Source organism: Mytilus californianus, unplaced genomic scaffold (genome assembly GCF_021869535.1).
Source record: "Mytilus californianus isolate M0D057914Y unplaced genomic scaffold, xbMytCali1.0.p SCAF_7, whole genome shotgun sequence".
NCBI lineage: Eukaryota > Metazoa > Mollusca > Bivalvia > Mytilida > Mytilidae > Mytilus > Mytilus californianus.
The window spans coordinates 7,755,426-7,778,615 of NW_026262723.1; the positions used below are offsets into that span (position 1 = coordinate 7,755,426).

Below are 23,190 nucleotides of genomic sequence, written 5' to 3' on the forward strand. Positions count from 1 at the left end.
TGTGAGATGGTAAGGTTGGTACATTTATCAGGGTGAAATGCCATGAGCCAATCTGACTCCCATCGTGCTGCTGAGTCTAGATCTAGTTGCAGATTATGACAATTATCCTGTGTTTTTATTTCCCTGTAAATTATGCTGTCACATACCCAACTATATCAGTCCTATTCAGGACCGATAACTCTGTCGATAAATATTGTCGGGTATACAATGTTGTTGAAATCAGAGCAATTGTATTATATGTCTCTGTTGAAATGTATACAATAACAAATTTTTTTACACAAGTTTAACTTTATATCGATTTATTGAATGCCTTGATTTTGCTTAAAATATTGAATTAAAAAAATAAATAATAAAATCATATTCAATGAAATCTCGTTTAATTTTTTACGAAATAATACAAAATAAAGAAACATAAATATTAGTTTGATTATCTTTTAAAGCAAAAATTATTTTTTTAAAGATTTTTTTTTATAATATTCATATTTTCTTTAAGTTTATTATGATACATACTTCTTCTGGTTTGACACGGGGAAGAGAAGATATTTATTTGTACAGTTATGAAAACTTTTGTATATCACAAAATTTAAACTCTGGTAATACATGTATACACAGGATGTTTAATGTCACCTGGTTGCTTTTGGTTTGCACGTCTACCTAACAATATATTGTTATGTAACATTACATCCAAAGTCAGAGTTCACCTGTTCGTCAAGTGATGGGATTTTGAAGGTATGGAATATTTATCTATAATAATTGTTGGGATTTTTTCTCTCTTGGGACGTAAATATTTTTTTGTTCTAAAAGGAATGTATAAATATATTTCTAAAGAAAGATAAATTATACAGAAAACAGGAAAAAAACCTTTTAAAAAAAGAAGAGAAAAAATTTTATTATAAATTTTATTGTTAACTATTATCTGGTAACAGTATATCCTGGATATCTGTCAAAATAAAATTTTCCCGTGTCACACTTAGAATAATATTTTTTTAATCAATAAATTTTGAAATCAATCATATCGAAATATCACCAAAGAAAATAACAGAAACATCAGAGATTCTACATGAAAATTAAATTAAATCAAGGAAAGTCTTACTATACAAATCCTCGATTTGATGCAACATTTCCATATACATCATCCGCCATTTTGAAAAATCCCGAAATATTCACTTTTTTAAATCGATTTTTGACCGAAATTGCCCAGAAATTAAACTGTTTTAAATAGTATTTTTCGCCAGATATATGTTTGAATATACTTAATCGAGTTGCAAAGTTTTATTTTTATTAACGGAATTTCTTTATTTGTTATACAAGTAGACATGGGTATCGGTAATTTAGCATTGAGTCAACGGAGAAATAACGAGAAAAAGTACATGTTTTTACCTGGGAACAGTATATCTAACGGGAAATGAATCTAATACGCTTTTCAGTATAAAATTGATAAAATCTCGGACTCCCCGAGACTTCCCGAGATTTACGGATTTTGGTAGCGTCTGACTGAAAAACTATCAGAACTGCTCAACAAATAAACAACATAACTCTAATTGTAAATAAATGCAAGTTTTATCATTTAGTAGATATATTTTGTCATATAAAATTACCAAAATAAGTTTGATTTATTTGATGTGAAGTGTTTTATAATAGTTTGGGAATTTGTAAATCATCGCGGCAATGGCCGCCATTTTTTTATTACCTGATTGCATTCTGCACAATCCTGTGATAAAATGCTTGCGATTTTAACAAATTTGAAGTGACAGAATACAAGTTTGATACACTAGCATCACTATAAAACTAGTTTGAATGACATTTTATTGATAATATCAGAAATTATTAGGATAATAGCGAGTCCGTTTTTAACACATGTCCGTTTCTGTATCGTATCTTTATTAACTATGGCACGACGATAAAATCGACTACAATCAGGTAGTGTCAAGTCCCGTCAATATATATGTTCCTGTTTTTACGTACTCCAGTGACCGAATTTAATCAAAAATTAAACTGTTAGGACCAACATTGTTTGATAGAAATATGTTTGAATATCAAGGATTGATTTGCAAAAGTTAGAAAACGGGTCAGGTTCATGAGAAAACTCAACTTTATTGAAGCACCTATGCATTTTATATGGGGCAATATAATACAAAATGGCGGCTAGTATACGTCACAAAAGTCACGTGATGTCTGACTTAGTTGGATATGTCTGCAAAGAGTCTTAGCTTGCTGTGTTGTAAATATTCAGGTAGGTCATTTATATAGATGAGGAACAGTATTGGGCCCAATACTGTTCCTTGTGGTACACCAGATGTTACGGGTACTGAGGTGGAAGAAATGCCATTGATGACGACTGTTTGTGTTCTGTCATGTAGAAATGCCTGAATCCAATTTAGTGTGTTATTTTCAATACCATAGTAGTTGAGCTTGTATAGGAGGCGACGATGTGAGACTTTTTTCGATAAGCTTTGTTTTTCTTGTTTATAAGCTTACGTAGTTTGTCTGTTACCCAAGGTAATCTATGTTTGTATGTGATCATTTTGTGTGGTACATTTTTTTCTATAGATTTTATGAGGTCTATCTTAAAATTTTCCCACAATTCATCTACATTACTGAGTTTGTATTTTTCTTGTATTGTTGTTAATATTTCAATAAGATCTTTTTTAATGTTTCCCCAGTTGGCTTTATTGAATTTCATGATTTTTCTAGGTAGTTCCCGTACGTACCCTTTTCAGCCATGTGTCAATCTCAAGGTATACTATATCATGGTCTGCCTTACCGATTGGTGGTAAAGTTGTCATTTTATTTACACTAGATGGATTATTAGTGAAGAACAGATCTAGAATTCTGTCTTTGCGTGTTTCTTTGTCTACCATTTGTTGTAAATTATGGTCAAAAGCTATGTCTAGGAGTTGTTGGTGTAATTTTTGTTCTGGTTTTCCAGCAACAATGGATGGAATTGACCAATCAATATGGCCTAAGTTAAAGTCTCCCCCAAGCCATATGTTAGAATTTGAGATGTTTTTAATTTTTGTTAAAGAAATATTTAAATTTTCAAGAGATGTTCCATCGTCTGATGGGGGTCGGTAATAACATCCGACAATGATCTTTTTGGTGCCTGAAATGTTTATTTCCGCCCACACGCTTTCGCAATCTGATTGGAATTCATCTATTTTGGAGCTGATAAACTCTTTAGTAATAGCAATTAATACTCCGCCGTGACTTTTTCCTTTGTCATTTTGTGTTCTATCTTTTCGGTACACATTGTAAAGGTTTGGTGGAAATAGTTCATGAGATGGTATATTTGGATTTAACCAAGTTTCAGTGCCTGTGATTATATCAGGTTTTGCAGAGTTTATAATTTCTTCAAGTTCTGGTTTTTTATTACAGATAGATTGAAAGTTAATGTTTACCACTCTAATTGGTCTTTTAAATTTAGACGAGGTTGTTTTAGATGGGATGTCTTGTTTTTTTTCATTTAGTTTTTGGTGATGAGGTAGCCACTGGGACACCAGGGCTACTGACCAAAGAACTTGTGCTTAAGATTGAGAACTGATTTTCTGTTCCAATACTATAGGTGGAGTTAAATAAAGCAGTAGAAAAATTTGGCATTCCACAATTGATACATTCCGCGGACACATTACTAGCATCCATGAATCTGAACACACCTGTGTGGATATGTTGGCATTCTATGTGGAACCATATATCGCAATTATCACAACATACTGCCCTGGTCTTCCAAGTTACAGCCTTGCCACAAGTACCACAGGGCCATTTTGGTGTTCTGGGTCCTGGGTTAGTTTCTGTGTCAAAGGCATTGGCTAATAGTAAGATAAAAATGTACTTACTTACTGGTCTACTTTTGTTTACCTTGAGCTGGGTGGCAAGTACACCTGTTGCTCGAATGTTTGATTGGTTGGTGATAGAACGAGCTTGACATGTATATACTGGCTTAAATATATCTAGTTGGGTAATTACTAATAATGTGATGGACAAGATCAACGGGGTATAATGTAGATGCATAATGCTTACCTTTTACCCAGCTAAAATTGGATTTGTTAATGGTTCTATATATATTTTTTTGAGAGAGGATACATTTGAGTTTCGAACAGTTTTATACCCTATTAAATTCAAATTCAATTATGTTTCGTTATTATTCCTATCATACTTACATCTACACAATACTTCTTACTGACTTCAATATGTTAAAGATTACAAGAAAACACCGTGCAAATGCTATGGATTTTTTTTATCTGAACATATTTACACTAGATTACAAAAAAAACATTTTATTTTCTTTTTTTTTTTTTTTAATTAGTCATTAATAAAAACATTTATTTGTTCTGGAAATATATTTGGGATTTTGCACCAGACTTAAATACATCCAAGTCTTGGCTACTGGCTACCTGGTTTGGTAAGGAATTCCACAACCTTATTGTTCTAGGAAAAAATGGAAATAAATGGTAATTTGTGGGAGATAATGGTTGTACAAGTTTATGTTCTTTTGATGTTACTAAGTATTGCTTGTTTGATATGGAAACTAATTGATGTTGAATTTTGTAGAGCATGGTGCCGACTGATGCAAGATTTCTTCTTTGTTGTAGAGTTGGCCAGCTTTAGTTTTTTATGCTGTTGGTTTTTACATTTCTTTTGATAAATATCAGTGATGCATTTGATTTATTTGTGATGTTATTTACACATGTATATATGCAAGTTCCATGTTAGATCATCTGTAATGGTAACACCAAGATATTTTGCCTTGTTTGATGATTTTAATATGTGATCCTGTAGTGTATATCTAAAAATTATAGGTTTTCGCTTTTTTATTATGTGGATGATTTCACATTTGTCTTGATTAAAGGACATTAAACATTTTTGTTCCCACTGTTCCAATTTACGTAAGTCTGATTGAAACCTGGTATGATTTCCAGTAAGTGATGATGTTTTAAGATACACAATGTTGTCATCTGCAAAGAGGCGAACATTACTTTTGAGCTAGTTTGTCTGGCATGTCATTTGTGTTAATATAAGGAAAAGACATGGACCAAGCGGAACAGAGCCTTCAGGGTCGCCTGACAATCTGACAGGACAACTATTTGATGTGTGTCTGTCAACAACTACTTTTTCAGATCTGTACTATAACCATGCTTCTTTTTCAGATATCCATACCAACTACGTCAGTTTGTTTAACATTTACCATATCATCTGGAAGTATTTGTTGGGTAAATGTTGGTATACATATAGTTGTGTTTCACAGCAAATTTTTGATCTGAAACCATGCTGCAATTGGTATAGTGAATTATGATTATCTAAAGGTGTTTCATTATATACTGACCGACCTTAAAAACGCAACACTCATTTTGTTGATATTTTTTTTTATCAAATCATGTTTGATCCTCATACAACTACTATTCAAGCTTATACCATACATCTTTCTCTTGAGAAAAAGTCAACATCCCACTTACCTGTGGTTATTGAACATACCGGATTATTGAAGTCGCATGAATTTCGTAAAGCGAAATTTGGAACTCATAAAAGATTTTTTCAGTTTTTTTTTCTCTTTGTGAAACAGTTCTTTCAATCCTTGGCCACACTTGAAACAGTTAACCAATGTTCCATCTCCATATTGCCAAGACTGAGGAATAAAAGACTGAATCAGCCCATAAGAATATTGCAAACAGGAAAACGTGAACGTGCTGCAACCAGACAATTTGACTTCAGAAACTCGTCTTACTGTCTTTCCGACAACGATACAGGTAGACGGGGTTTGTTGAAGACCACCAATGACAGATCAACATGTAGTGACAATGCAACGTCAATAGAATTTGATTTCGCAACGTCATTTGCGAGACATGTTTACGGCCGCAACGTCAACTGCTAATCAAATTGCCGAATGCCATTGCACACAGATTCATGCCATAAATGTTTTCCATCAACTGAACAACCAAAGAATAGAATGCAGAAAAAACATTTAAATCCCTAAATTGTCAAGCGCATTATTGCCAAAAACCCATTGTAATGGGTGGAACAACTGCAAAATCAGAAGGTGCAAAACAGAACATTAAACATGCCGAACAGAATTGGTTGACCTTTCTCACAATCATTTTGGCGTTGGTTACAGGCAGTCATTGCTTTTGACGTTGACACGTTCATTGGTAAGTTGAAAAACAGGGTTTCAGTGTATACCACAAGATTTGAACATTCGAAATGACGTTATCAATTCAACTTTCGAACTGCCAATTTTTTTTAAACAATGAAGTAATGAAAGAATTTTCTGTTCATCAGTTTGTTTAACAAAAAATGCATATTTAAAAATGGGAAATTAAAAAAGAATAATCTAGTGTTGCGTTTCTAAAGTCGGTCAGTATAGATGATAAAATTATGTGTTCTAATGATTAACTAAGAACTTATTATATACTTGCTTTATATATCTTTGATTTTATCTTATAGAATTAGTCTGATTGCAAAATTCAAGTGTTGTATTTGATATCCTGCTGAATACACTTTAAAAATGGCCATCATATAATTCATCCTAATGAAATGTTGATCCAAAGTAAGGAAATAATTCAACCATCTAACTTACAGGAGTAAAAAAGTAACACTTCAAAGATACAATCTAACTAAAATATAGATCTCTGATTTCTTTATGCTCCGACAAGGACGCGAGTTACTATGGATCTGTATTTTAATCAGATTGCCAAAGATACATACAGACGTGCATTCCATCTTCCCGATTACAATTATACTACCGAATGGAACTAAATACCATCTTTCGGATGTCTTTTTTTCCCCCGAATAACAGCTGGAATGACCATATTGAATATATTACTATAAAATCATACAAATGAATAAGTATAATGAGGAAAGTGAAAAATATTCTTGACAGGTTTACTCTTGAAAATTTTTATATATCATTTATTCAACCTGTATTGGAATATGCAGACGTTGTATGTGATTCTCAAAATCAAAGTTTAATCAATCATAGTAAACTTGAGAATATCCAGCTCGATGCAGCGCGGATTGTTAAAGGTGGGACCAAACTAACTAGGATTAATAAATTGTATATTGAAACTAAATGGGAAACATTGTCCGAAAGAAGATCCAATCATAGATTAGTCCTTTTTCATAAAATTTTGAACAACAAACCACCAGATTATCTTAGAGACGCTATGCCCGATTCAGTGGGAAGTAGACATGACCATTATACAAGACAATGTAATAATGTTATTCAATATAACACACGGACCCGTTTATACTCAGAGTATTTTCCCCAGCGACAACCACTTTATGGAACAGACTACATTGAAACGTTAGAAAATGTGAATCTCTTTAAAATTTTTAAGAAACAAATTTGTACTAAAAAAAGTAAAGTCCCTCCTTAATTATTACTATGTAGGAAATCGATTTGGACAAGTTCTTCAAGCTCGCTTAAGGATGAATTCGAGTTCATTAAATTCTTATCTATTTCTACGGAATTTAGCAAATTTATATATAAAAACTATCGTTGTGGTGACTTGGAAACACATTCTCATTTCCTATTATCCTGTCCAATATATACCAATTTAAGGCAGGAACTTCTGGCTTCAATTCCAGATTTTCCAGTTCAATTTGACATTAATACCTTGCTATTTGGTTTAAACGTACTATCGGACGAGCAAAACAGCCTTTTATTTATTTTGGTACAGAAATATATAATAAAAACCAAACGATTCAATCCGTGATGCAAATGATCGATCGTTTATAAAACCTAAGCATTTTATTCTGCACACAACACTCTATACTATTTACCACGTTTTTTTTTATAAAAATTCAATATCTTATCTTTTTTTAACAAACTGACTATTTCAGAACATGCCATACTTAATTAAAATGACCATATAAGAAATTTAATTGAATACTAGGAGACAGATTAATAAATGAAATGTTGCTTGTTTCTGAATCCTATTTATTCATTTCATGTATCAGAATTATATGCTGTGTATTAATTTATTTGAATAAATATTGTTTAAACTAACAAATTTAAGAATTTCACTAATTCCGTCTACACCAGTTGACTTTATCAGCTGGCCGCTCTAAAGAAATACTCAACACTGCATGCTGTTTTTTTTAACGATACATTTATTTGAAAACAAAAGTTCTCCTGCATGTTCATAGTCTAAACGACCTGATTTGTTCTCTGTGCTATCTTTAAAAAAAATGTACAATATATCAATAAAGTGTATGTGTTCTATACACTTATGTACCTTTACACCTAAGTCTATTCTATAGCTTATATAGCTCTTCTGACTTATAGTATCAATTTTAAATTCGAGATTTTTTAAATTTCATCTAAGTACATTCTTAACGCTGTCAGTTAAATGAACAAAAAGACGCTTAGAGAATTGGATACTCATTGATGGTCGTTGCGATGATACCTTGCTAAATTTTATATATCGGTTTTTATCAGTAATTTGACATCGGGGCAATGTTTTAGGTTTTTGCAACACCTATGAAAAAATTCCGAATGATAACAACTTCCGGTTAAAAAAATGTAGAAATCCATTTTCATAACCAACTTTATCGTGATATGGCTGCAACTAGACTTGCAAATGGATCTGTTGGGTCTCCTCCTAGATTAGGGGTACGGTATCACTTTTAGAAAAATAAGATATTACGGATATTTGATCCTTTCTGTATGTGGAAGAGGAAGGGCTCTGGACACAATCTCCTTTCAGATCCCAACACGAATTAATTGTCACTTCGGTACCTGGTTAAATCGGCACCTGGCAGATCTGCCAACTATCCCGATTATTGTACTCGTGTCAACTATTCAGGGTTCCCCCTTTAATTTATTTGAAGGTGCACTTAATTTTGGATTTTTTTTAAATATGGGGGGGGGGGGGGGGAGGGCATGTTAACAATATAGTTATACATCTTGTATATCTTGCTATTTTTTATAAATTACAATTCTGATTTCTTTGATTATATAATTAATGCAAGAATAAGGATTTACAAAATCTTCCTCCCTTTTTATTCTAATGAAAAACATTCATGTTACTCGGCAACAATTTAACTTCAATTATTTTTTGAAAATTTTCACATACAGATTGATTGAGCTATAGAAAGTATCTTCCTTTGCCCAATTTGTTTTATTAAATTCTAAAATCACATATTCACTTAAGAATGAGAAATTAAAAGACATAAGACATCTGGACATAGTGAAAACAAACAAAAAAATAATTTCTGAAAAAAATCCTGTTATTTGTTGATATAAAAATAAGGAGATGTGGTATGATTCCCAATAAGACAACTATCCAACAAAGTTCAAATGAAGTGGATGTAAGCAATTATAGGCAACCATACTGCCTTCAACAATGAGAAAAACTCATACCTTTAGGTCGCCTATAAAAGGCATCTACATGTATGTAATTGTCTGATTAGAGCCTTTTTCTTCTAATTTACATTCGTTGTTTATATAACACACATGTATAATAATATTCTTATGTCACTTAGGTTTTTCCTAACAAATTGTCTGTATTATATTTTTCAAAATCACGCATTGAGCTGAACTGATGGCTTGCCTGTTTGTCAGCTTTTCTGTTTTATGTTTTTCAGAGTCATGCATTGAGCTGGACTGATGACTTGCCTGTTTGTCAGCTTTCTGGGGTTGGATTCTCAACAAATCAACTGTACAGAGAAGACGGTTTCAGACAAGAAGAACATGAATTTGAAGATAGAAGTTTTCATTTTAGGTATTACTTAGCTGATTTTTCCAGACGTGGTATACATGTACATGTATAGCTTTACTTCCTGGTATACATGCACATGTGTAGCTTTAATCCCTGGTATACATGTACATGTGTAGCTTTAATCCCTGGTATACATGTACATGTGTAGCTTTAATCCCTGGTATACATGTACATGTGTAGCTTTAATCACTCTGTATTGCAGTTGATGAAGGTTCTTATTAAGAAAATTAAATAGTCAGATTTTTATTGTACTGTGCAACAATTAGAAAAACTAACATTATTCACCTACATGTAAGGCTTTTACTTACAATCACCTTTTATTTTAGAATAAAGAATTACATCCCTCAGTTACATCTTTGGCGTTCCAAATCAGGGGAAAGTTATAAAGTATATATAAGATACCATACAATTACTTTTTTTTTATGTCAGAGGTAAATATGTGGTTTTATTGACTTTTGCATGTTTTGTAATAAAACTATTATTCACTGAGGCCAACAGCCAAAGTGAATATCCGTTTTTCAAAAGTCAATTAAACCACATATTTACCGAAACAAAAGACAGTAATTGTTTTATTCCGTATTCAGAGAACAGTAATTTTTTTATTCCGTATTCAGAGAGATTTCTGAGAGAAATGTATGTAATGACAATTATTTACCAAAACCAATTGTACATCAATCGATTTTAACATAATTATACATGTACATGTAAAAGCAAGCAACATTTTGAGTTGTGAATATACTTTTTCTGCAGGTGATTATGCTAATTTGTTCAAAATCAAATTCATATAGAAAAACCTACTGAAAATATGGAATAAAAGATATTATACATGTGTTATATAAGCCAATTATGGCACCCATTGCTGAGCAAAGTAATCATTCATAACAAAACAAAATAAATACATAAAACAAAATTAAAATGTTTGATTGTCAATGATTGGTTAGAATGAAAGAAATGTATACATATGAAAAAATCAGCCATTTACTGCATGTATGTATATGAAAGATTTTTTAAGTTTGTCATGCATTATATGGGACTTACCCATTGTTAGAGTAAGTGGCTATAAAATAAGGAGATGTGATATCATCGCCAATGAGACAATTGCAACTACACAACTGAGTAAAAAAAACATGGATTTAAGCAATTATATGTCACTATATGGCCTTCAACAATGAGGAAAATCCATACCATATAGTCAGCTGTAAAATGCCCTGACGATGACAAAATATGAAACAATTGGAGCGAAACAACTAGGAGACTGTTAAGTAACTTTGGAATGTGTGTTCTTGTTAACTTATGCTGTTGTCCCTGGACTCTTTATAAATGTATATTTGATTCCACATTTGTCTTTTTCACACACATATTTTGAATGGTCCAAGCATCGGTTTGTCAATATGGACTTAGTAAATGACAGAAAAGCTAGACAGCCCCAATAAACACTATTTTAAAAGAATAACCCTCATTGTATAAAATTAAAGTGATAAGCTAGTAGACAATTGTACTACTTAAATGCACAAAAGAGGATTAACTTATAAATCAGTCTTGCTGGTGTTGACTGAAGCACTATGAAGCAAAGTTATAGCTGGTGGCTAAAAGGTAATAACATTTGGATTTAGTACCCTGTCATCAGTCAGGGATATAACTCTATAGGGTTATTACAGAAAATAACTTGCATGTGTTATGTTTGTATGTATGTATGTATGTATATATGTTTATTGTGCTAATACATGTTGGCCACAAACTGTAAAGTTTATACGACAATAAAATATTTGATTTGATTTGATTTGTTATTACAGATACTTTCTTGAGTTGTCTAGTCTTTAATCCTTAAATTTCCTAAATCTGTAATAACATATGTTTGTTATTTGTAAAATAAACCATACATAATTTGATTTTAAGTGGGCTCTAGGGAACTCTGGAAACTTTGCGCAGAAAATAAATGCATACCAGTAGCCTTGATAACTAATTTTTGAATTAAATTACCGGTAATACATTTTTCATTAACCATGGTAAATCAATGAGACAAGGCTTGTAAGGGATAAACTTAGCTGTAATAACAAGGCTTAGTTATTAAAGGCATGTAACTTGTTATATGAGAGACTTGAGAATTACTGGGAAGCTTGCGCAGAACCTCATTACATGCTCTGATAATTATTTCTTACAATAAATTAAAATTCATTGTAATTAAGCATGATGAATGTCTGAGCAAAAGCTTAGGAGTGATGTAGAGAAGCTGTAATAACACCCTTTAGTTATTATAGGCAATTTTTTTCTGTAATAACATAGGTGTACTATGCATGATTGGCAAACTATGAACTGTTATATCTTTCTATAGTTAAGTAATTACATTAAGACAAAAGTAATATCAATAGAACTTGTATACATTTTAACAAAACTAATGATGTATATTGTCCCTTTGAAACATGTAACATACATATGTTATCACAGTTCTTTGATTTTTTAGTCCACAATAACAAATGTATGTTATTTTTCTCTAATAACCCTAGCCTAAAGAGTCATGAGAGTTATATCCTTGACTGGTCATATACTACAAAAAATGGAATATACAGACAGATATTTAACCAACTAATGATTTTCTTATAGATGTATTATGGATGTGATGCTATAACTTCCAGAAAGTAGATGATATTTAAAAATTCTTCATTTACCAGGCATGTGATGTGGTTCATAAGTGTTTCTCGTTTTTTATATAGATTAGACCGTTGGTTTTCCCATTTGAATGGTTTTACACTAGTAATTTTTGGGGCCCTTTATAGCTTACTGTTCGGTGTGAGCCAAGGCTCCTTGTTGAAGACCGTACTTTGACCTATAATGGTTTACGTTCATAAATTTTGACTTGGATGGAGAGTTGTCTCATTGGCACTCATACCACATCTTCTTATATCTATGCCAGGATGCTTCATGTATATGAAATTTGGGGGGGGGGGGAGTGGAACACTGATTTAGCTATATATACAATGTACATATATTTGAGTAAATAAAAACACCTATATTTTGTTGAAACAGAAAGAACATGATTTTATATCTTTAAACATGTTAAACATATGTATATAGAATAACCATACATTGTCTCGTAATATAAATTTTATTTGTACAAGGCTTAGAAACAGGTAGAAGCGAGGCTATGCCGAGCAATTCTATCTTGTTTTGAGCCGAATACAAATAAAATTTATATTTCGCGACAATGTATGGTTATTCTTTATATACTGCAACTCCTACAACTGTTCCGAATTAAATATTTAGGGGAAAAACCCAACATTTTTTTAATTTGGAGCAAACGACATAAAAATTCCGTGAACTTGTACTTTTAATGACGTCATAAATAAAACTCTAGGGAAACCCATCGCCAACCTCATAAACATTCGATATACGGTCATTGACTGTATATATATATATATATCACAAATGATTATACGTTCAATGCAATTTGACTGCACAAATAGCACAGCTGCAGTATATATTATAATATATTTAATTTTCTACTAACTAATATAGATTACTAGATACAGAAAGCTTTTTATATGGAGTTTTTGATGGACATGATGGTAGTCGAGTGGCCAACTTCGCTGCACAGAGAATGCCAGCTGAACTACTTCTTGGACAACTGAACAACAACAATACTGATGATGAAATTAAAGAAATACTTTATCAGGTAATAATTACACTATAATTATCAATGGTTCTTTTAAATGTAGTGTTTGTTGGTAGCAATTTAATAAAAGGCTTGAGTTTAGATAAAAGAACAGTTTTTTGTTGGTTTTTTTTTGTACTTATACTCATATGGAAATATGATAATGAGGTCTACCAGTAATAAAGTTGGATATGCAAACTTCATTATCATTCTATAAACTCTCACAGTAACTGAGAAACTGATCAAATAACAAAAAAACTATATAAGTGTGTTATACAGGACCAAAAAAATGAAGTTATTGACAATCTGCATCAAGGGAAACAGCCTCTACAGGATTATACCCTTGATGAGTAAATTGGCAATCTGATTAAACTTACAAGAATCTGAAAAAACTCCATTCTACTTTCTGTTTTAACAACTCTTCAGGAGCCTCTTGTTTTGTCGTAATGATACACACTTTCAAAAATTTGGAGACAGAAATTCCCTGGGTTGATATAAAATTTATCAGAACAGAAAGTAGGAAGGAGTGTTAGATCCTTGTAAACAAAGCTTGGACACAGGATCTTTATTATACCCCACGCAAATTTTTGCGTCGGGTATAACGTTTTTGACACGTCTCAATCTGTCAGTCCGTCTGTCAGTCCTGTTCTTGTCATCACAACTGCTCTGAAACCACACAACAAAATTTCATGAAACTTTGTAGATAATAAGGACATACTATGTAGACGTGCATATCGACAGGAAATTATGATTCAATTTTTCTTCTAGGAGTTGTGCCTCTTAGCACTTATTTGCCTCAATATACTACTGCAACAGTTTGTCATCTCAACTCCTCTGAAACTACACAACAGAATTTCATGTAACTTTGTAGATTACCGGTATAAGGACATAATATGTAAATGTGCATATCAACAAGAAATTTTTATCAGTTGACTTTTGTTGGAGTTATGAGTCTTTGAACTTAGGAACCTGATGAGATTTTGTGTACCCAGTGACAATGTGGGGGCGTGGGGGTATGTGAGCATGCTCACTAAGGTTCTTTAATTTTAATCAGATTAGTAAGTTGGTAAAGTAAAGGTTTCTTGAACAGGTAATACATTTCATTAGTATAAGTTTCTTGAACAGGTAATACATTTCATTAGTATAAGTTTCTTGAACAGGTAATACATTTCATTAGAATAAGTTTCTTGAACAGGTAATGCCTTTCATTAGAATAAGTTTCTTGAACAGGTAATGCATTTCATTAGTATAAGTTTTTGCCATTTTGGTATATATGTAAGCACTAAACATTAAGTTATGATTTTTGTTCTGATTTTCAGGCCTTTATTGCTGTTGAAAAGAGTTTCTTTGAATCCATTGACCATATTTTTGCTGAAAAGACCACAATACAGTTACAATTACCAGAGGTAAAAATCATTTTATGGGTACAAATATTTCAATAATGTCTACTCCAGGAAAAATGTTTGACACCACAATAACATTTCTGTTACAAATGAAAATATGAATTATGGGTGGTGGAACATAAAAAAGTGTATGTTTATTTTATGTATGTAAAATTATTAAAAAGAATATGTTAAAAAAATGAAAACAACACGTTTAATAATTTCATGCGTCCGAAGCGCTTTTCTGGATTTACCTTCATCAGGAACGCTCAAAGCCAAAAATTTGAAATCCAAGGATGTATAAGTACCGAAACCGTTGAAGAGCTATATGACAAAAATACCTAAAATAAATAGCCAAATTCATCTAAAGTCAACTTTGCCTGAGGGAGTTGAAACCTTAGTTTCTTAATAATTTCAAAATATTGTTTGGGAATATTAGTTGTCCATTCTGACCCACCCACAACCATTTTAATATAATAGTCCTGAAAAGGATGTTATGTAAAAAATCATTATCACTCAAATGAATAAGCTAAGTTTAGTTTCAAGACTTTACCTCAGACTTACCTGTGCAATTTTGGTTTAAAGACAAGGTAATTCTTGAATTAGCTCTACAAAATGGAAATAGAATTGACCACCTGCGAGAAAAATGGTTTACAGATTTTTGGTTTAAAAAAATAATAAAGGACTTAAAAGCAATATATTTAAAAGAGGAAAAAGATTTTAAGAAGTGTTTCTTAATAGAATTTATTTTTGTCTCGCCTTGACAGAGTCAAAAAGTGAGACTTAGACATGTTGTTTCCTGCGTTAGTGGTGGTCGCGGGGTCAACAATTTGCTTAAAGTTTGTGATTAGGTAAGATTTAAGGGAACCACTTATAATGTCAGATCAAGGTTATTTGGTTTGCAGTTATGTAATTGTTGGCACATATCATTTCCACAGATAGTATTTTGCCCTGCCCCCTCAGCTACTGTCTCAAAATTAAATCAGTCTTCTTTATTATTCTAATTCCTGAAATCACTCCCAGTATCAACAAGTCCTGAAATCACTCCTAGTCTCAACAAATCCTGAAATCACTCCCAGTCTCAACAAATCCTGATATCACTCCCAGTTTCAACAAATCCTGAATTTCTCCCAGTCTCAACAAGTCCTGAAATTTCTCAACAAGTCCTGAAATCACTTAAAATATCAACAAAACTGTTGCACATTCGATTTTTCAATGTTATTCTAGAATGAAATGAACTATTTTTTTACATGTAGATGCTGTCACCTGACATAAAATTAATTTTGGTAAATGTTTGATTAAAATTAATAACAACTTTGGTTCACTTTCACATATTTAAATTTAACATGTTTAACAGCAAATGTTTTGTACTGTCTAACATTCTGTCATCTTTGTTTCACGTACACAAATTGTTTACTTACAATTTGTTAAATAGTTTTATAGGAAACTTTTATAGGGGTTCATTTTCAATATTTGTGCCTAAATAACCATTAGCATAACTGTAAATTTGAGACCTGAGTTGGTATAAGAAGCAATTGTCTTTTCCCATCAAAATACATTTCATGGACCTCTACAAAAGTCTTGTCATAGGCAGTGATATCTATTTCAGATATGATTGAAAAGTTCTCACTATGGATACATTGTGTTTGGTGGGGTATCAATTGATTTCTTGGGTATGGCCCCCCTGGTGAACCATGAATTTAAAGTTTTCAATAATATAAAACTTTCTATCTAGGTTTAAATGCAGAATTTGTAAAAACAACAAAATCTTGTATCCACGGAAAAAAATCAATTTGTTTAATCCTTAAAAATTGGTATCCACAAAAATAAAGGAATCCACACTATATGGCATTTTTATGGCCCTGTTTTGGAGGAGGGGGCATTAAGTTTTAGCATTGTCTGTTAGTACATCTGCAAGTCTGTCTGTCTGTTCGTCCCAAAATTAGTTTTGCCTCAACCAAATGTTATGAAACTTATACACAATGCTTATAACCACCAATCACAGATCAAGTTTGAATATGGGTGGCGTCACTTTTGCCGTTCTCGAGTTATGTCCCTTTATAAGTCTAGTTATTTCCCTTTATAAATGGAAAAATTGGCCAATTTGCCATTTCCATACTCTAACTTTACTATGCCACAACCAAATGTGTCCTGAAACTTAAACACAATGAGTATTACTACCAAAAACAGATAAATTTCGAATTGCAAGAACAAAAGTGAAATAGATACATTCCCTGTTACTGTTTTTTATTGATCAATGAGAGAATCCAAACCCTGAGCAATCTCAAATGACAAAATACAGAAACAAATGTCATTAAGTTTCAAAGTAAACAAAATGTCAATAGGTAAGGTTTGAATTAGTACATTGACTCATGCATACTTACAAGTGGGGGCATCTGTGTCCCATGGACACATTCTTCTTTTATTAGTCCCCTACCGATGAAGTTGAAGGGGACTTTAGGTTTGCACTCAATCTGTCAGTCTGTCTATCCATCCGTCAGTCCAGCATTTCAGTTTTCCACACTTTTTTTCATAGTGCTTGAAGATATTGATTTAATATTTAGTATATTGTTTTATCATGACAAGTTACAGATCCAGTTCGAATTTTGCTTTGGTCTGATGATTTTGTGCATAGTTATGGTCCTTGGATTTAGAAAATTCACTCAAATAATCAGTTTTCTGCACTTTTTTTCATCATGCTTGAAGATATTGATTTGATAATTGGTAAATAGTTTCATCATGACAAGTTATAGATCAAGTTTGAATTTTGTTCCAGTCTGATGATTTTGTGCAGAGTTATGGTCCTTGGACTTAGAAAAATTCACTCAAATAATCAGTTTTCTGCACTTTTTTATCATGCTTGAAGATATTGATTTGATAATTGGTATATAGTTTTATCATGACAAGTTACAGATCAAGTTCGAATATTGTTCCAGTCTGATGATTTTGTGCAGAGTTATGGTCCTTGGACTTAAAAAATTCACTTAAATAATCAGTTTTTCTCTCTTTTTTTTTTCGTCATGCTTGAAGATATTGACTTGATATTTGTTATATAGTTTACAGCATGATAAGTTATAGATCAAGTTAGCGTTTTGTTCCAGTACAATGAATTTTAACCGGTAGGGGACTATGTATTGCCATGCAATACTCTCAGAATGCTTGTTTTCTTAAATATATATAGTTGGAAATATAAAAAAATGGTTTCCTCAACTATTTCTTGAATAATGAGGAGTTTTAGAAGCATATTACAGTAAAGCCTTTCTTAATGAAACACCAAGTAAAACAATATGGATGAGGCTTATATTCCATGTTTACCGTACATAAAAAACTCTGAGTTGGATTTAAAAAGGTTTTACAACTGTTCAGTTTCCGTAAAATATTTTGATTAATATTTCATGATTCTTTGTATTTCTATTGGTTTAAGGTTTGATACCTTACATTTACTTATTTTAATTCTCACAATTCCTCCTTTGTCAACCTTTAGTCAGTTTAATTCTCACAATTCCTCCTTTGTCAACCTTTAGTCTGTTTAATTCTCACAATTCCTCCTTTGTCAATCTTTAGTCAGTTTAATTCTCACAATTCCTCCTTTGTCAACCTTTAGTCTGTTTAATTCTCACAATTCCTCCTTTGTCAACCTTTAGTCTGTTTAATTCTCACAATTCCTCCTTTGTCAACCTTTAGTCAGTTTAATTCTCACAATTCCTTCTTTGTCAACCTTTAGTCTGTTTAATTCTCACAATTCCTCCTTTGTCAATCTTTAGTCTGTTTAATTCTCACAATTCCTCCTTTGTCAATCTTTAGTCACTTTGTCAACCTTTAGTCAGTTTAATTCTCACAATTTCTCCTTTTTCAACCTTTAGTCAGTTTAATTCTCACAATTCCTCCTTTGTCAATCTTTAGTCTGTTTAATTCTCACAATTCCTCCTTTGTCAACCTTTAGTCTGTTTAAATCTCACAATTCCTCCTTTGTCAATCTTTAGTCTGTTTAATTCTCACAATTCCTCCTTTTTCAACCTTTAGTCTGTTTAATTCTCACAATTCCTCCTTTGTCAACCTTTAGTCTGTTTAATTCTCACAATTCCTCCTTTGTCAATCTTTAGTCAGTTTAATTCTCACAATTCCTCCTTTGTCAACCTTTAGTCTGTTTAATTCTCACAATTCCTCCTTTGTCAATCTTTAGTCAGTTTAATTCTCACAATTCCTCCTTTGTCAACCTTTAGTCTGTTTAATTCTCACAATTCCTCCTTTGTCAACCTTTAGTCTGTTTAATTCTCACAATTCCTCCTTTGTCAACCTTTAGTCAGTTTAATTCTCACAATTCCTCCTTTGTCAACCTTTAGTCTGTTTAATTCTCACAATTCCTCCTTTGTCAATCTTTAGTCACTTTGTCAACCTTTAGTCAGTTTAATTCTCACAATTCCTCCTTTGTCAACCTTTAGTCAGTTTAATTCTCACAATTCCGCCTTTGTCAATCTTTAGTCTGTTTAATTCTCACAATTCCTCCTTTGTCAATCTTTAGTCTGTTTAATTCTCACAATTCCTCCTTTGTCAACCTTTAGTCTGTTTAATTCTCACAATTCCTCCTTTGTCAATCTTTAGTCTGTTTAATTCTCACAATTCCTCCTTTTTCAACCTTTAGTCTGTTTAATTCTCACAATTCCTCCTTTGTCAACTATTAGTCTGTTTAATTCTCACAATTCCTCCTTTGTCAATCTTTAGTCAGTTTAATTCTCACAATTCCTCCTTTGTCAACCTTTAGTCTGTTTAATTCTCACAATTCCTCCTTTGTCAATCTTTAGTCAGTGAAATATATAATTCAAATACAAAGCTACGTAAGAACTATGGGCTCACTGTCAAACAAGAAATTTAAAGATTTTTACTGGATGGAATGTCAGATTATCTTATATCATAATTAGCATGTTTAAAAATCTTTAAAAAAAAATATATACTTTGTTCATGAGAGTTGTAAAAAATTTGCAAACTGTGTGCTTTGTTCTGTTAACTACTTATCTTTATGTTATTTTCATTACAGGGTATCAGTCACTATGAAGCCTGTAAACAGTATCCAGACACCATGAAACAGCTTGACAACTTAGAAAAAGAAATATCAGGGGGAACAACTGCTACAGTCTCACTTATCTACAAAAATAAGTTATTTGTGGCTAATGTAGGTGGGTATTAAAGTAAAGTCTTATGATACCCCTGTAAACAATGTAGGTGGGTATTAAAGTAAAGTCTGATGATACCCCTGTAAACAATGTAGGTGGGTATTAAAGTAAAGTCTTATGATACCCCTGTAAACAATGTAGGTGGGTATTAAAGTAAAGTCTTATGATACCCCTGTAAACAATGTAGGTGGGTATTAAAGTAAAGTCTGATGATACCCCTGTAAACAATGTAGGTGGGTATTAAAGTAAAGTCTGATGATACCCCTGTAAACAATGTAGGTGGGTGTTAAAGTAAAGTCTGATGATACCCCTGTAAACAATGTAGGTGGGTATTAAAGTAAAGTCTTATGATACCCCTGTAAACAATGTAGGTGGGTGTTAAAGTAAAGTCTTATGATACCCCTGTAAACAATGTAGGTGGGTATTAAAGTAAAGTCTGACTATACCCCTGTACACAATGTAGGCGGGTATTAAAGTAAAGTCTTATGATACCCCTGTACGATACCCCTGTAAACAATGTAGGTGGGTATTAAAGTAAAGTCTGATGATACCCCTGTACGATACCCCTGTAAACAATGTAGGTGGGTATTAAAGTAAAGTCTGATGATACCCCTGTAAACAATGTAGGTGGGTGTTAAAGTAAAGTCTTATGATACCCCTGTAAACAATGTAGGTGGGTATTAAAGTAAAGTCGGATGATACCCCTGTACACAATGTCTGGGGGTTATATAGGAATCACCACGTCAGTTTGTCTGTTGGTCCATCCCCCTTTTGTCCAGTTCATAACTTTTGTACCATTGAACTTAGGTTGATCAAACATGGTATGCAGAAGCATCATGGGATGGGCTAGTGGTGTGTCATATACCAAACTCGACTCTGACATTTGACCCCTATTTAAGCAAATTCTTGTTGAATCATGTCTGGCTGATAACTTTTGTACTGTAGACCTAATTAGGTTAACCAAACTAGGTATGCTGATGTATCATTGGGGGGGGGGGGGGTCGTATATCAAAGTAAGGTAAATCTGAATTTGACCTTTGACCTAGGCCTCTATGATGGAATCCAAATATTTATGGTAACCATTATATAAAAAAAAAATAAGTCAAGGTAGTAGTGCATTCTGAGTTTCATTTATATTTGTTTATATTTTTTTTTGTGGTCGTAAACATCTTGTTATTTTGATGTACAGGGCTCGACAATAACGCTTGTCCGATTGTCCGGTACCAGAGGAAAAAAAGGTCGGACAAGTAAAAGCTAGATCAAAGTTGTCCGACGGGACAAGTAAAATCATTTTGTAGAAAATAAATTTAATCCAACTTTGATGAACAAAGTATTGAGTAATAAACAAAAAACAAGAAAAGATAAAAACAAATATTAATTTGACATGTTTACCATGTTTACTTGCAATCGATAATTTAAAACTGGTTCTTTGACAGATACTTTATAACAGATAAAACGCGTAATATTCTGGAAACCAGTCTTAGATGAAATCAAGAATGCGCTTTGTAGATAAGGTAACAAGACAGTTTGGCACCGGCACGGAAACCAATCCTTCCATGTTTAATAGACAGTATGGCACCGTAGGAGACATTTCGGGACCAAGCCAACCAGTACCTCATTTCCCTACCTTTTTCTGTTGCTTATAATAAATATGATAAATTTTATTTAACAAAAATATTTTTTAAAATAAAAAATGAAGAAATTATTGACCATATCATAAAATTCACAGAATCATATTTGATCATATGTAGACAAAACAATACTTGATTGCGTTTGAATAAACATTTTAATATATTAAAAACAAAGCTGTTTGTTGTAAGGCATTAATCATAATAATCAATATTTTACCAACATGAAAGACCAGGATACAAACCAAATGAGTGTAGACTGACAGGCCTACCAGACTGTGCCTCATGTGCAGAGTCTGATGAGACTTTGGCATTGATGAAAACTATAACCTAAATCCTGTGACATGACTTGATTCAGTTGTTCTCGACTCATATTTTTGAAAAGTATATCAAGAGATATTAATCAAATTCTATTCTTATGTTCATTGAATCAACTTAAAATGCAAAAAAGGTTAATATTAAGTTTTTTTTTGGACAAGTTACAATTTCATTCGGACAAGTAAGTTTTGATGTGTACTTGTCCTATTGGGCAAGTTGAAAAAAAAGTTATTGTAGAGGCCTGATGTAATTTTTTGGTATCATCATTTATATTTCCATTCAAAGTATTAACCATGTCAACTGAAAGTTTGAATTTTGTTGAGAATTTAATTTAATTTTGTAGTTTTCCACAATCTTCAAAATCAAGGAATATGGGTATCCAACTAATATAAAGGAATCCAGGGTATGAAAAGAATTTAGCAGACTATTTCAAATTCTATTGCAGGTGATACAAGGGCCTTGCTATGCATCACTGACCAAGAGGGCATGCTTCGTGTCATGCAGTTGTCAGTGGACCACTCGTTAACCAATGAAGAGGAATGTAACAGGATGGCATTGTTAGGTCTAGACATGGAGAAACTGAAACAACATAGACTGATAGGAAGTTCTGACAGTACAAGATGTCTAGGAGATTATCATGTGAAAGGAGGATATAAAGATATTGACCTATTGACGTATGTATGGTTGGTTCTTGACCTCATTCATTACAAAAGTTACTTCCCTTTGAATAGTCTTACAAATGATGTCTTTCTTGGGAGCAGGTTCACTGAAAGGGAAAAGGGGGGAGAAACCAAGCGGTCAATAAATCAGAGTCTTTAAGTCAAAGAATAACAGATGGCACCATAGCCAACAGGAAAAAATATTTAAAAGCAAGCAGTCTGCCAAACACAGCAAAGAAAACTTGAGATTGAGCAACACAAACCAAGCAAAACAATAGAAGTAACCTGTGGTATAAGGGTAAGCACTTTGTCACATCAGGTGCATTGATAGTCATAAATGAAAAAAGCAGGATTGGAATGTTGCTAGGAAAAATGGAGCATATCTGTGGTCATCTATGACAGATGTTACATAGCTATCAACAAAACAAGATGGTGTCGATAAAACTTAAAAGCTGACTTAGCTTTACTACAAAAATATTATAGCTCCAAGTCATACAATTATGGAATCATTCAAAGAGAGGACGATTTCTAGGTTTTTTTTTGCTCAACTTTTGATTTAATACTTGCTTATATTGACTTGTTTTAATTCATTAATTTGCCTTATAATAAATATTTGAGAGAATAGGAAATAAATGTTGCATGGCATTAATCACATAACTGTCTTATGCAT

At 32.4% G+C, this 23,190-nt stretch overlaps 1 protein-coding gene and 2 long non-coding RNA genes across 5 annotated transcripts in view; 2 read left to right on the forward strand and 1 right to left on the reverse strand.

Moving 5' to 3' along the window:
* Nucleotides 1-23,190, forward strand: part of LOC127709004 (uncharacterized) — a 149,825-nt gene that overhangs the window by 27,651 nt on the left and 98,984 nt on the right. The window lies entirely within an intron of this gene.
* Nucleotides 1-23,190, forward strand: part of LOC127708974 (TGF-beta-activated kinase 1 and MAP3K7-binding protein 1-like) — a 30,855-nt gene that overhangs the window by 4,460 nt on the left and 3,205 nt on the right. Inside the window, exons 1-6 of one of the 3 annotated variants that reach the window (XM_052214216.1) lie at nt 8,475-8,605; nt 9,580-9,716; nt 13,227-13,383; nt 14,682-14,768; nt 19,780-19,918; nt 22,307-22,535. In XM_052214216.1, the coding sequence (XP_052070176.1) occupies nt 8,552-8,605; nt 9,580-9,716; nt 13,227-13,383; nt 14,682-14,768; nt 19,780-19,918; nt 22,307-22,535 (803 nt within the window). In that variant the 5' untranslated portion in view covers nt 8,475-8,551. Of the gene's footprint in view, nt 1-8,474; nt 8,606-9,579; nt 9,717-13,226; nt 13,384-14,681; nt 14,769-19,779; nt 19,919-22,306; nt 22,536-23,190 lie in introns of those variants that run through there. The other 2 variants (XM_052214217.1, XM_052214218.1) reach the window with 2 other exon arrangements.
* On the reverse strand, nt 361-2,193 carry LOC127708999 (uncharacterized). Its single transcript, XR_007985458.1, has 2 exons — nt 1,962-2,193; nt 361-1,380 (listed from the first exon to the last, which is right to left on the reverse strand). It is a non-coding gene; the product is annotated as an uncharacterized LOC127708999 (long non-coding RNA).